Here is a 16,176-nt window from a genome sequence, read left to right on the forward strand (position 1 = left end):
TTAAAAAGTTTTACGCTCATTATTAATAGAGATTGAAACTAATTATTTTTTTGTTTCGCAGTTGAAATCAAGGCATATTCACTGCTAAAAGTCAGTTAAAAATTTTCCTTTTTTTTTCGTTACTTCTTATTTTATTCAAAGTTTTTGGTCAATTTTCAAATTTTCTCTCAAACCGTAGACTTTTTGTTTAGTATAGATAGTATTTATTTACCTTATGATATTCTGCAAAACCTAATTAATCACGAATTTCTAATTTGATGTACTCTTGTCTCCGATTGTACCTCCCAAACATCCTTTAGACTGTTTATATTACCAAGACCAAGATTGAACAAGACCAAGGCTAAAATTAAGATTGAATATGCAAGATCAAGACAAATATGCAAAACTAAACAGAAAATTATTATGAGTTAAACTATTTGAAGCAACTTTAATATATTCTTTTCTTGGAATAAAACATTTTTAGTATTTGAAATTTTCAATTTGCTTTACTGATTTTAACGCCAAATACAAAAAAAAAGAAGCTTTGTCCCTGTTTTAAAAAAAAAATATTATTATTTGTATTTTTAATGTCTTTAGTAGCATTTTGCCTCTGAAGAAAAGGAAAAAACAATAAAAATACGACGCTAACTTGTCGATTGTGTTTAGTCGTTCCGATATTGCCCCGCAGTCATTCAATGTCAATCATGAAACGTGATTACAATTTTCTTTTCGTTGATAAAATTAAAAGAAAAGCTTTTCAGGAATGTGGTTGGGCTTTTAGCTTATTTCCTTTTCATTCCATTATGTTCAGGAGCTTTATGTTTTGGTATTAGCTGGGACTCCCGAAACTATAAATAGAATTTCCCAGTGCTCTTTCAGGATAAGCTCTTATGAAAATGTATACATTAAGTATAAAATATGTACTTATACGTGTAGATAACTGAATAACACGTTGACAGAGGTACGAAAATATATGTAAACAGGTATATGAAAATATGTATGAAAACCTCGTCGCACAAATGGCAACAGAAAGTATTGTAAGGCACTGCAAAATTAAGAAAGGTAGACAAATTTTTACCAAAATCGAAAATACGTTCAAGAACTTGAAAAATATGTCTGATATATTTTCACAGAAATTTGTTCATACTGCGCCCATAGAGGACCAGTGTCCATAACTTCTAGGACTTTCATTCCTTGATCTTAAGGATTAAAGAGTATATTATTAACAAATTAACATTTCACACACATTGATTTTTGACCAAAAGCGTCTTTAGGACATACTTGTAGTTAAAAATGTAAAGGATTTTATTGGTAGGGTTTAAAACGCTAAATTTTAATACTTTTTGTTATTGTATTCCTTTTTAATCCATGAGGAAATACTTCCATCGACATGTCCCTTATTTGGTTGCCCCATGTGGGTCACATGCTACATGAGGCATGCATCAAAAGGTCATTGTGAAAAAATCGCAAGGCATACCTAACTTCCTAAACAGGAATCTAGGGAGAAATGCCCCATGAGGGGCATGCCTCAAAAGGTTCTTATGAAAAAAATCATAAGGCATACCTCACTGCAATATTGCTGTTTTCTCTTGTGGGGGTCCTTACAAGAAATCTAGGGAGAAATCTTTCTATCGACGTGCTCATTACTTGCCCCATGCGGTTCACACGCTTTATGAGGCATGCCTCATAAGGTCCTTATAAAAAAATATAAGCCATAGTTCAATGCAGTATTGCTAATTTCTTTTGTGGGGGTCCGAAAAAGTAATCTAGAGTAATATCTTCAACATTCCTTTACTTACCCATGTGATCCACATGCCACACGAGGCATGCCTCATAAACTTATTGCGAAAAATTATAAGGTGTACTTCACTTGCTGATTTCATTTGTGGGAGTTCTACACATAAATCTACGGAGAAATTCTTCTATAGAGATTCCATTATTTCTCCATGTGACCCACATGCTACACGAGGCATGCCTCATAAATTGCTTGTGAAAAATCATAAGGTATACTTCACTTGCTGATTTCATTTGTGGGAGTTCTACATATAAATCTATGGAGTAATTCTTCCATAGAGATTCCATTATTTCTCCATGTGTCCCACATGCTACACGAGGTATGCCTCATAAATTGCTTCATCATAAGGTATACTTCACTTCAGTATTGCTGATTTCTTTTGTGGAAGTCGTAGAGAGTTATCAATGGAAAAATTCTTCTATCGACATTCCCTTACTTCCCCATGTGACCCACATGTTACACGGCCCATATGCTACATGAGGTACACCTCATACGGTCATTCTGAAAAGACAAATCTATGGGGAAATTCTTCTATTGACATGCCCCTTATTTGCTCCATGAGACTGACATGCCTACTTGAGGCATGTTTCATAAGGTTCTTGTGGAAACATCAGAAGGCATATCTCACTTCAGTATTGCTGCTTTCTTTTGTAGGGATTGTAAAGAGAAATCTATGGGAAAATCCTTTCGCAGATATGCCCCTTACTTGCCACATGAGGTCCACACATATGTCCCCTGTAAATAATGACCCAAAAAATAATGTGGACTATTTTGGTTTCGGAAAATGCGAAGATTGACCCAGGATAGGCAGGAGTAAAAGTGCGTGTCCAACCAGTTTTCGGACTGAAGATATTTTGTTGAATTCTTGGTTTCCCTCAACCTTAATTTTTGCTCTAAATATAGCAGATTTTTAAAAATAGAAATGGGGTGGTTAGTTATCAAAAGTGTAAAGTCAGATACGTCGTTCATAAAAGGATGATTTTTCTTGCTGGTGCTTTATTTCCCGAATCGATACCTCTCGAAGGGAGGCATCTAAAGGGCTGTCGACGATGTCGTCTTCATTATTCACATCCTCCTTCCAAACAACCGTCTACCACCGCATTTTCCAAGCTTTTACGTCAAATAAATCCGTTTATTACAAGATGCTTTTGTATCGTCAAATACTCCCCTGACAAATCAACACGTTTTTATCCCCTGCACAATAGCAACTGTCACAAATTGCATTTATAAATATTTTTAGATTTCACCTAACGTTACACTTTAATAAAATAATGGAAAGAAATTATATCCAGTATTCTCGTTCCAACAACCAGTTTTATTTATCTGACTGAATTATACATATCTTCATGTGAAAATCAAGTAATTTACCACAATCGAACCTCTATAACAGAACTCGAACATTAGGGGAGAAGCTAAAAAATTCGAGTTATAGAATTTTCGACTTATGGAGGATTTTGACTTACGCGGATTTTGATTCGACTTGTTTTCTAAGAAACAATGGTGTACTTACATTGTTGGCAAATCCTTAAAGTCGATAACTTTGAACTATAGACGTAATAAGTTTCAAATTTTACAGTTGTAAAGGTTGTAAAATAAAACAATGCTACAGTCCATTTCAATTTGTTAGAACTGTGACCTTGAAGAAATCTGCGCGAAGAGAGAAAGAATACACACCAGGCGTGAGCAAGACAGAAATAGTTGGAACAAGCTTGAACGAGCAGAGCTCTCGATGGGCGGTCTTAGGAGATCGACTAGAACTGTACAGTACTCGACGAAAATGTTTAGCAATTTCTTAAAACAAAAGTGTATATTAATCAACAATAGAAAACAAAGCAAAAGTTTTATAGGTGTGTAGAACGTTAAGTTAATTCACTTGTTATTATTTTTGGCTCAGTATGCTTTTAAATAAAAGCATATTCTTAAATTTTGACGAGACAGTTTAAATAATTTTGCAAATGGTACTGTACACTTTTGTCTAGTTCTCGCTCGATGATCGGTGGAGAAATGAGCTCCGCAGACCAATACGATTGAATTTGGAATTATGCTACGGCGCATCCTATTAAAGGGAAAGGACATATCTCTAACTTTTCGAAACGAACAGTATGTTCGAGATATAGAGGTCCATTTTAATTTTTCGAGTTATCGAGGGAAAATATGTACGAAAATGGTTTGCAGGAACTGACTGATTATTTCGACTATTAGAAGGTTGAGATTTCGAGTAATGGAGATTTTGGGGCTTGAAGGGAAGGGAGCAAAACATTTTTGCGAGTTTTGGAGGTTTTCGACTTATCGAGGTTCGACTTAAAGAGGTTCTACTGTATAATAAAGGAAGGCCATTACATGCAGAGACATTGTAAGCGAGTTACACTAACTAGTAATTGTGAGGCACACACTGTTTACTGTTATAAGCAATTTTTATCGGTTATCTTCACTACTACTACGCATTAGTTGTGAAAATTTATAGCATTTTTTAAAATTTAGACATAAACACCCTGTATGCAATTTTCATCTTACGATCTTTATATTTATTTTTTGCTAAATTGGAGATATTCCAAAAAGTTTACCCTTCATTTATATAACTTGGGAGATATTCAAAGTAGCAAACAGAGTATGAAAATTTATAACTTAACTTTAGAAATCTATTAATTAGATTTGCCAGAGAGCGAATTTAATTCAAGGAAGTGCAAAGCGGACTTATCGTTAGTATCTCTTAATAATGGAAATTCATTTAAAGTTAAAAATTACTTTTATGTAAATATACCTACGGCCATCACGAACTTTGAGTTTTGAAGAATAATTTTCACTGAACGTTTTTATAACTATAATTAAAAATAATCATTCGTAAGCAATGAACATGCCAAAAACTGTTAAAAAATAAAGAACAGTTTAGAAATAATTGAAATTGAAAAAACTTTGCGAAAATAAGAAAATAAAGACATCAAACATACGCTTCCTTAACTTCCATCAGCACGCCATGATTGGCACATCTAAAGTGACAATGCACTTTCTCCCATACAGTTTCCTATGTACACAACAGTCAAACACCTCTCTTTATAAGGATTTACCATAAAGTGTCAGTAAACTTAAAGAAAAGAGGACTAAGTATATTAAAACTTATCAATCATATCAACTGTGACAGGGGATTTTGCAGTTCCGCAGTGTTTGTAATATGCGTGCTGCTACTGATTAAGGTAATCAAATGAGAAGTTCGCATTAAATATGAAAATTCAGTTGTACTTATAGTTAACGAGTTTCCGTTAAAACATTTAAGAAGTTGGATGAAATTGGATCGCTTATTCAAGCTTTGAAATCACAGTTTGAGAAGTTTAAAAGTTTACCCTATCAGTTCAAAATTACAGTCTAAATGCAATTTGAAACAAAGTTTACATAAGAATTATGAAAACTAACTCGACATGAAAAAACTTTGTCAGAATACGACCACCACATCGCGCAAGTTTGCTTTCAATCTACGAAAACATTTCAATTACATTATTTGTTTTAATGCAAACCAAAAATAAAATATTTCAAGTACTACGTAACTGTTTAGTTAGGGTCTAGTATTCAAGTACCATGAATAGTTCTTAAGGTCATTAGCGCAATATTAATACATACTTTCAAATTAATTAGGGCAGCCACATACCTTGGATTTTGTAGGAATAAGTTTCCTAATTTCTAATAATAGAGATATGTGTTGATCAATAAAACGAAACGTTGTTCTAATCGTAAACATTATAAAAAGCTTAATATCAATTAATCAATAAAAAGTACAATAATTTGCAGTTAAGTTATGAGAGTCACTTCTATGTTCGCGAACGGTTAATTTAGAAATTCGAAAAAGGTTGTTAAGGGTGTATGTTTGGAGCACGGCGCTGTACGGGTGCGAAACATGGACAGTGGGCGCTGCAGAAAAGAAAAGGTTTGAAATGTGGTGTTACAGGCGAATGATAAGGATACCGTGAATAGAGAAGGTTAGAAGTAAAGAGATATTAGAAAGAGTAAGAGAACAGAGGACTGTATGGAAGTCAATTAGAAATAGGCGTGATAGGTTGGTAGGACACCTTCTAAGGCATGAAGGTCTAGTCAGAGACATATTAGAGGCAGAAACAGGAGTTAGGAGAGGTAGATGTAGACCTAGATTAGATTACTGTGCGCAAATAGTTAAGGGTGTAGGATGTTTTAGTTTTAAGGAAATGCGAAGATTAGCTCAGGATATGAAAGAGTGGAGGTGCGTGTCCAACCAGTCTTAGGATTGACGACCTTATGATGATGAAGTTATGAGAACAATTTCGCCGTTTTCGTGGATTTTGAAGAGAAGCCCATGGCAGGGTAAGGGTAAGGTGTCATATGTTTTTGTGAAATCCAGGAAAATTACTCATAATTTCGGGTCCTCTTTCTCAGTAGTTTGATTAAATTAAAATTTCTAGTTGAGTGCTTTCGCACCCAATAAACAACCCTCTAATAATTTAATATTGAAGAGTATACCACCCTATAAATAACCCTTACACCAGCTGACAAATTATCTCATAGGTATAATCCTACTTTAAAGGACTCTTAGAGCTTAGTTGCAAAAAATTATTATGGAACAAGAAAAACTTCATCTGAAAAATCATAATTTAATATTGAGGGGTTTAGCACCTACAATTAACCTTTACAGCTGCTGACAAATTATTTCACGATTCTAATCTAAATTTAAATGACTCTTAGAGCTTAAATACAAAAAATAATTGTGGGACAAGAACAACTTTCTGTGAAAAATAGTAGTAATTTAATATTGGAGCGTACAGCACCGTATAAATAACCTTGCACCGGCTGACAAATTATTTCATGGAAATGGTCCTACATTAAATGATATTTCGAGCTAGGATACAAAAACTTATTGTGGGACAAGACAAGCCTCCACTAAAAAGTAGTATTTTAATATTAAGGACATTCACACCCTATAAATAACCCTTAGACCCGCTGACAAACTATCTCACAGGGACAATCCTACTTTAAATGACTCTAAAAGCTAAGACACAAAAAATTATTTGTGGGACAAGAAAAACTTCTATTGAAAAGTAGAAATTTAATATTGAGTGGTTTTTTGCCCTGTAAACAACCCTAAGGCCCGCTGACAAATTATTTCATAGACATTATCCTATATAAAATGCCTGTTACAGTGTAGACACAAAAAATAATTATAGGACAAGAACAACTTCCCCTAAAAAATAATAATTTACGCGTGAGGTAACATAACGAAAAAGAAAAAAATAATTCGCTATTTCCTCTGCTTTATAAACAATTTTCCAATTTATACGCGCATATTTTCGCTGTTTACAGTGGTTCAACCCAATTTAAATTTGTATGAAGTGTGTTTTTGCAAAATCAAAGGAAAATGATTATGTTCCTTTATCTACAAGTGGGTAATTCTTTGATATTTTTAAGTTACGTAATTCCCTGATATTTTTAAATTACTTCTTGAAAGCTTCTAAAATTGATATCCTATTTCCCTATTATCCCATTGCCACACTCGTATTTTAAATCGTTCTTTTTAGCAAAAGAAATAGAAATTTTTATAAAGTTTTCTATCTGAAATTTCAAATCGATAACGTTAAATGATACGTAATTTTAAAAAGTAGGTTAGATAAATACATTTCATATATTAATAAGAAAAGGTGAAGAAAATTACGGAAATAAAAAATAATCTCGTAATTAATGAAGCCCTAAAGCTATAATGCAAAAGTTGAACCTTCGCAAAGACGGGAATAAGTTTAATAAAAGTAATGGAAATTTTTCACAGCCAGGGGTGAATTTTAAGCAGTTCGTTTAATTTAAAAATAAACACACTTTATACCTTTTTTCGTATAAAGTACTTACGCTTTTCTTTCACTTTCCCTTTAATCAAGTTTGTGACTTTTCCCCTAAAGAAAGGTCGGTCACTGGCCCAATTCACCCTTGTAGTTGTTGAAAAATTCCCCTGAGTATCGCCTGGTATGGTGGATATGTTACTAAAAGGGCGGACTTGAAAACTGGTCAAAAATAAATTCCACCACAAAAATATACGTTTCCATCTTTTTTTAGATACTTATATGTATATTAAGAGCAAAGGGGTGAAGATGAGAATTAAAATCCAATATTATTCACGATCTATTTTTGTTAATCCATAATCCTTATTAACTATTAAAGATTTGGTTTACTAAACGTATGGAAAATTGGGACAATGGTAAATTGTTTTTATTCCAATTTTTGTATTCAAAAAATTTAAAACACGATTTTCCTTTTTAATGTTCTACATAATCCGCCAGCCTTTAGAGGACATTTTGTACAGAAAACACCCCCTTTATTATTCGAGTTATTGGGGCACAAAGGCTATTGATTTATCATGATTTGGCAAAATTTCAGGAAATCCGCGAAACTGTGTCAAATCAGTATGGATCTAGGGAATACACGACAAAATTTATCAGAATTTTGATACGTTTCTATCAAACATAGGGGTTTCCTCCACTATTACGTACCTGAACAATTTAAATTTCTCGAGAGGTTTATAAATTTGTTTAATTCTCTTAATGGCACAATTAATTTTCCAACTGTAACTTATTTTATTTTCATACGATGAACAACAATACTGCGACACTTTTTTAATAAAAATTTTAAAAAAATCAATGAGGGACAGAACTAAACGATTAATTGGTCTGTATAATATTGGTTAGACCCTATCGGGTCATTCTTAAAAGTAGTAGGATATTTTCCTTGACCTACAATATTGAAATCTGACACAAATGTTGCTTCATAACATAAGTTATTGTATAATTAATTTAATTTCTTTAACTTTAATCTACAATGTGGTGTTTCATTCGTTTTTTCTTCAGTCATCACAAGCAAAAATGATTAACATTTAATCATCTTTAAGGTCGTCAGTCCTATGACTGGTTTGCCACGCAATGATCCAGTCAAAATAGACAAAAATATGTCATAACTTAGCCAAAATTTTTTCAATCAATAGGATACGATCTGATCAAAATTTCTTAATGACAATAGATCGTGGCGTATACCTACTGGGGAAACCACGTTAAAAAAAATGCGCCAAGTACATTACCTCGTAGGTGGGGCGGAAATGTGTACATATTATGTAAAATATGAATTTTCTAATGATTAAAACCGCGATATCTCACGAATGGTGAGTCTTAAGTGAAAAAGTGACTGGACCATTTTTGTAGAGAATTGTATGATTTACAACTTTTGTCTGACCTATTTTCACGATAAAACTTACCGTTTTCGAGAAAAATGGAAAAAAACTTAATTTTGCACTTTTGACCTTGAATAATTTTTTTTGCAGAAGTACGATCGAAGGGGGCTTTTGACATTTAAATTTATAATGACGTATTTAACGTATCTGCCAATTTTCAGCTCTATGCGAATGTCTATTTTGACTGAACTGCACTTCCACTCTGTCTTATCCTGAACATCTAATCTAAGTCTACTTCAACTTCTATTAGCTCCTGTTTGTGCCTCTAATATGTCCTCAACTAGCCCTTCATGTCAATAAATAAAATTATAACATGCCTATTTATTTTCGCAAGGAGAAAGGAAGAATCTAGATATAGATATTTTCATCTCATTAAGGACAACATTACATTACTGTATTTTAATTAATCCTGAATGGTATGCATATGTAGTGTGAAAAATGTCTGTGGAAGGAATTTAGTCAAAGATAAATTCAACCGACTTCCTTTCTCTTTTTAACAGCATCGTTACAAAAGATTTATGGTATCTTTTAAATAATTACATTCACGATCCTCGTCCTGGAAATGCAAAGCTTTCTAGCTGTTTTTCCGAATTTACCTACTTATATCGTCTCTTTTCCTTCTACATTGTCGTTAACCTTTACTGTACGAAACTATTCCCTACTATACAAGTAAAATAGCCGAATGACACTTCTTCAAATAAACGTTAAAATTACTCATAAAATAGTAAGTTATCCAACTTGTTTTTTTAATTTAAAAAATAATCTTCTCCCTGATAATAATGGGGTACGTTTTTAAATCGTTTACGTTTTTCCATAGTAAAATACAAATTATGGTAATTCAACGATAGTTAACGCATTTTATAATTGGTTACTACCAATGAAAAACGTCATTGTCATTTTAGTTATTTGTATTCCCATTTCTAGGAGTCTATGTAAGTTGCTCATAAAAATAAAACATAATTTATTTGAAATTTAAATTAACCATAGATAAGAAATGTTCCAACACAAAATTACTTTGGCATCGTTGTATCCACTTTTTGTTGTCACTATTACGATTTTTTTTATAAATAATGAGGACCTATACATACATATAACAGCAATATTGAGATATTGCGTATGAACCGATTATTTAATGACATATGTCATGTATTGTCATAATCATAAAGTCGTTAGTCCTAAAACTAGTTGGACAAGTACCTCCAATTTTTCCTATCCTGAGCTAATTTTCGAATTTCCCTAAAATCAGAATCATTTCTGAACAGTAATCTAATCTAGGTCTACCTCTACTCCTCTTTATGTTTCTAAAATATCTCTAACAGACCTTCGTGTCCTACCAACCTATTCCGTCTATTTCTTATTGACTTCCATAGTGACCTCTGTTCTTCTACTCTTTCTAATACCTCTTTATTTCTAACCTTCTCTATCCACGGTATCTTCATCATTCGCCTGTAACACTACATTTCGAACGCTTCTAACCTTTTCTTTTCCACCGCACCCACCGTCCATGTTTCGCATCCGTACAGCGCCGCGCTCCAAACATACACATTTGATAATCTTTTTTGAATTTCTTAATGAACCGCTCGCGAGAATAGAAGTGACTTCTTGTTGTTTAAAGCGACTCGAGCCCCCTGCGTTATCGTTATCGTTTCATATCTCTACTCCTTCTATCCTGAGTTATTTGACTTCCTATAGATACCTAAAATCGGCCACTTCTTCTAATTTTTCGTCTCCTATCTTTATATTCGCTCTTTCCCTACTTTTTCTCCCCTTGCGTACTACTAATAAATAAAAGATTTGTTGGCAACTAATACTTCTTAAGTTTAATTAGTGCGTGACTAATACGCCCTTTTTAACTTTCCATTTTTTTTTATTTTCAGGTCATGCAACGAACAAAACAGCACCGAATAATCCGTTTATCCGTGTTTTTTCTTATCTATTCCATTCTAAGCGTTCGCTCCTTACAAAACAGTGCCAAAGCGAGTTCCAATTACACCAAACCCGTTGAGAAAATAAATGATAAAGAAGCAGCTTTAAGAACTCTCAATATCACAACACCGTCACCGTCAACATCTCCAACGTTGCGTCATCCTCATCCCACCTGGAGAGCCAAAAGGAACTGTTCACCCCCAGCTATAGAACAGGTGCCTAATTATTACAGAATAACATCCCACTCAGTGTCACTGCCGGATTAACCCTGTAGAGGCCCCAAGGCAATTGAAATTTCCAGCCATTTCCCTTCACAAATAATCCCCTACCTGCACAACACTAGATACGTTTATAATTCCAACGAACAACAATTTTAATGTACCGAAAATTATCCTTTATAGAATACAACGCACTTCATAATAATTATAATACTAGACCGCCGTATACTGTGAACAAACTAAACCATCCGTTATAAAAACGAATCCCAATTCTGACCTGAATAATCGATATTTCGCAGTTTCTATTGTGCAATTGCTGTAAATCCCTGATGTACTTGGTACTTCCCTAGTCGTATTAGCTGTAGAGACGTTCTATGATTCGTGTCGTACGGAGAAAACTATTTTTATTTTTAATTAATTTTTATAACGCAAGAATTTGCCGCAAAAATAGCAGAATTTATTAAGTAATTTGTAATAATATCAATTTTGAAATGTTTGTTTAAAAATTATTTAAGTTTCTTAATTATTAGAATTAAATTTGTAATATCAACTACAATATCTAGTAAATTTATTTCTGNATAACTATAATTAAAAATAATCATTCGTAAGCAATGAACATGCCAAAAACTGTTAAAAAATAAAGAACAGTTTAGAAATAATTGAAATTGAAAAAACTTTGCGAAAATAAGAAAATAAAGACATGAAACATACGCTTCCTTAACTTCCATCAGCACGCCATGATTGGCACATCTAAAGTGACAATGCACTTTCTCCCATACAGTTTCCTATGTACACAACAGTCAAACACCTCTCTTTATAAGGATTTACCATAAAGTGTCAGTAAACTTAAAGAAAAGAGGACTAAGTATATTAAAACTTATCAATCATATCAACTGTGACAGGGGATTTTGCAGTTCCGCAGTGTTTGTAATATGCGTGCTGCTACTGATTAAGGTAATCAAATGAGAAGTTCGCATTAAATATGAAAATTCAGTTGTACTTATAGTTAACGAGTTTCCGTTAAAACATTTAAGAAGTTGGATGAAATTGGATCGCTTATTCAAGCTTTGAAATCACAGTTTGAGAAGTTTAAAAGTTTACCCTATCAGTTCAAAATTACAGTCTAAATGCAATTTGAAACAAAGTTTACATAAGAATTATGAAAACTAACTCGACATGAAAAAACTTTGTCAGAATACGACCACCACATCGCGCAAGTTTGCTTTCAATCTACGAAAACATTTCAATTACATTATTTGTTTTAATGCAAACCAAAAATAAAATATTTGAAGTACTACGTAACTGTTTAGTTAGGGTCTAGTATTCAAGTACCATGAATAGTTCTTAAGGTCATTAGCGCAATATTAATACATACTTTCAAATTATTTGGGCAGCCACATACCTTGGATTTTGTAGGAATAAGTTTCCTAATTTCTAATAATAGAGATATGTGTTGATCAATAAAACGAAACGTTCTTCTAATCGTAAACATTATAAAAAGCTTAATATCAATTAATCAATAAAAAGTACAATAATTTGCAGTTAAGTTATGAGAGTCACTTCTATGTTCGCGAACGGTTAATTTAGAAATTCGAAAAAGGTTGTTAAGGGTGTATGTTTGGAGCACGGCGCTGTACGGGTGCGAAACATGGACAGTGGGCGCTGCAGAAAAGAAAAGGTTTGAAATGTGGTGTTACAGGCGAATGATAAGGATACCGTGAATAGAGAAGGTTAGAAGTAAAGAGATATTAGAAAGAGTAAGAGAACAGAGGACTGTATGGAAGTCAATTAGAAATAGGCGTGATAGGTTGGTAGGACACCTTCTAAGGCATGAAGGTCTAGTCAGAGACATATTAGAGGCAGAAACAGGAGTTAGGAGAGGTAGATGTAGACCTAGATTAGATTACTGTGCGCAAATAGTTAAGGGTGTAGGATGTTTTAGTTTTAAGGAAATGCGAAGATTAGCTCAGGATATGAAAGAGTGGAGGTCCGTGTCCAACCAGTCTTAGGATTGACGACCTTATGATGATGAAGTTATGAGAACAATTTCGCCGTTTTCGTGGATTTTGAAGAGAAGCCCATGGCAGGGTAAGGGTAAGGTGTCATATGTTTTTGTGAAATCCAGGAAAATTACTCATAATTTCGGGTCCTCTTTCTCAGTAGTTTGATTAAATTAAAATTTCTAGTTGAGTGCTTTCGCACCCAATAAACAACCCTCTAATAATTTAATATTGAAGAGTATACCACCCTATAAATAACCCTTACACCAGCTGACAAATTATCTCATAGGTATAATCCTACTTTAAAGGACTCTTAGAGCTTAGTTGCAAAAAATTATTATGGAACAAGAAAAACTTCATCTGAAAAATCATAATTTAATATTGAGGGGTTTAGCACCTACAATTAACCTTTACAGCTGCTGACAAATTATTTCACGATTCTAATCTAAATTTAAATGACTCTTAGAGCTTAAATACAAAAAATAATTGTGGGACAAGAACAACTTTCTGTGAAAAATAGTAGTAATTTAATATTGGAGCGTACAGCACCGTATAAATAACCTTGCACCGGCTGACAAATTATTTCATGGAAATGGTCCTACATTAAATGATATTTCGAGCTAGGATACAAAAACTTATTGTGGGACAAGACAAGCCTCCACTAAAAAGTAGTATTTTAATATTAAGGACATTCACACCCTATAAATAACCCTTAGACCCGCTGACAAACTATCTCACAGGGACAATCCTACTTTAAATGACTCTAAAAGCTAAGACACAAAAAATTATTTGTGGGACAAGAAAAACTTCTATTGAAAAGTAGAAATTTAATATTGAGTGGTTTTTTGCCCTGTAAACAACCCTAAGGCCCGCTGACAAATTATTTCATAGACATTATCCTATATAAAATGCCTGTTACAGTGTAGACACAAAAAATAATTATAGGACAAGAACAACTTCCCCTAAAAAATAATAATTTACGCGTGAGGTAACATAACGAAAAAGAAAAAAATAATTCGCTATTTCCTCTGCTTTATAAACAATTTTCCAATTTATACGCGCATATTTTCGCTGTTTACAGTGGTTCAACCCAATTTAAATTTGTATGAAGTGTGTTTTTGCAAAATCAAAGGAAAATGATTATGTTCCTTTATCTACAAGTGGGTAATTCTTTGATATTTTTAAGTTACGTAATTCCCTGATATTTTTAAATTACTTCTTGAAAGCTTCTAAAATTGATATCCTATTTCCCTATTATCCCATTGCCACACTCGTATTTTAAATCGTTCTTTTTAGCAAAAGAAATAGAAATTTTTATAAAGTTTTCTATCTGAAATTTCAAATCGATAACGTTAAATGATACGTAATTTTAAAAAGTAGGTTAGATAAATACATTTCATATCTTAATAAGAAAAGGTGAAGAAAATTACGGAAATAAAAAATAATCTCGTAATTAATGAAGCCCTAAAGCTATAATGCAAAAGTTGAACCTTCGCAAAGACTGGAATAAGTTTAATAAAAGTAATGGAAATTTTTCACAGCCAGGGGTGAATTTTAAGCAGTTCGTTTAATTTAAAAATAAACACACTTTATACCTTTTTTCGTATAAAGTACTTACGCTTTTCTTTCCCTTTCCCTTTAATCAAGTTTGTGACTTTTCCCCTAAAGAAAGGTCGGTCACTGGCCCAATTCACCCTTGTAGTTGTTGAAAAATTCCCCTGAGTATCGCCTGGTATGGTGGATATGTTACTAAAAGGGCGGACTTGAAAACTGGTCAAAAATAAATTCCACCACAAAAATATACGTTTCCATCTTTTTTTAGATACTTATATGTATATTAAGAGCAAAGGGGTGAAGATGAGAATTAAAATCCAATATTATTCACGATCTATTTTTGTTAATCCATAATCCTTATTAACTATTAAAGATTTGGTTTACTAAACGTATGGAAAATTGGGACAATGGTAAATTGTTTTTATTCCAATTTTTGTATTCAAAAAATTTAAAACACGATTTTCCTTTTTAATGTTCTACATAATCCGCCAGCCTTTAGAGGACATTTTGTACAGAAAACACCCCCTTTATTATTCGAGTTATTGGGGCACAAAGGCTATTGATTTATCATGATTTGGCAAAATTTCAGTAAATCCGCGAAACTGTGTCAAATCAGTATGGATCTAGGGAATACACGACAAAATTTATCAGAATTTTGATACGTTTCTATCAAACATAGGGGTTTCCTCCACTATTACGTACCTGAACAATTTAAATTTCTCGAGAGGTTTATAAATTTGTTTAATTCTCTTAATGGCACAATTAATTTTCCAACTGTAACTTATTTTATTTTCATACGATGAACAACAATACTGCGACACTTTTTTAATAAAAATTTTAAAAAAATCAATGAGGGACAGAACTAAACGATTAATTGGTCTGTATAATATTGGTTAGACCCTATCGGGTCATTCTTAAAAGTAGTAGGATATTTTCCTTGACCTACAATATTGAAATCTGACACAAATGTTGCTTCATAACATAAGTTATTGTATAATTAATTTAATTTCTTTAACTTTAATCTACAATGTGGTGTTTCATTCGTTTTTTCTTCAGTCATCACAAGCAAAAATGATTAACATTTAATCATCTTTAAGGTCGTCAGTCCTATGACTGGTTTGCCACGCAATGATCCAGTCAAAATAGACAAAAATATGTCATAACTTAGCCAAAATTTTTTCAATCAATAGGATACGATCTGATCAAAATTTCTTAATGACAATAGATCGTGGCGTATACCTACTGGGGAAACCACGTTAAAAAAAATGCGCCAAGTACATTACCTCGTAGGTGGGGCGGAAATGTGTACATATTATGTAAAATATGAATTTTCTAATGATTAAAACCGCGATATCTCACGAATGGTGAGTCTTAAGTGAAAAAGTGACTGGACCATTTTTGTAGAGAATTGTATGATTTACAACTTTTGTCTGACCTATTTTCACGATAAAACTTACCGTTTTCGAGAAAAATGGAAAA

At 32.9% G+C, this 16,176-nt stretch overlaps 1 protein-coding gene and 1 long non-coding RNA gene across 3 annotated transcripts in view; one reads left to right on the plus strand and one right to left on the minus strand.

Moving 5' to 3' along the window:
- LOC112905029 overlaps positions 1–16,176 on the minus strand; it is a 40,590-nt gene that overhangs the window by 7,664 nt on the left and 16,750 nt on the right. The window lies entirely within an intron of this gene.
- Positions 1–16,176, plus strand: part of LOC108738413 (probable sodium/potassium/calcium exchanger CG1090) — a 36,191-nt gene that overhangs the window by 5,828 nt on the left and 14,187 nt on the right. Inside the window, exons 1-2 of one of the 2 annotated variants that reach the window (XM_025976571.1) lie at positions 5,992–6,100; positions 10,877–11,140. In XM_025976571.1, coding sequence (XP_025832356.1) covers positions 10,880–11,140 — 261 coding nt within the window. In that variant the 5' untranslated portion in view covers positions 5,992–6,100; positions 10,877–10,879. Of the gene's footprint in view, positions 1–5,991; positions 6,101–10,876; positions 11,141–16,176 lie in introns of those variants that run through there. The other variant, XM_025976570.1, reaches the window with a different exon arrangement.

Source organism: Agrilus planipennis, unplaced genomic scaffold (genome assembly GCF_000699045.2).
Source record: "Agrilus planipennis isolate EAB-ADULT unplaced genomic scaffold, Apla_2.0 scaffold196, whole genome shotgun sequence".
NCBI lineage: Eukaryota > Metazoa > Arthropoda > Insecta > Coleoptera > Buprestidae > Agrilus > Agrilus planipennis.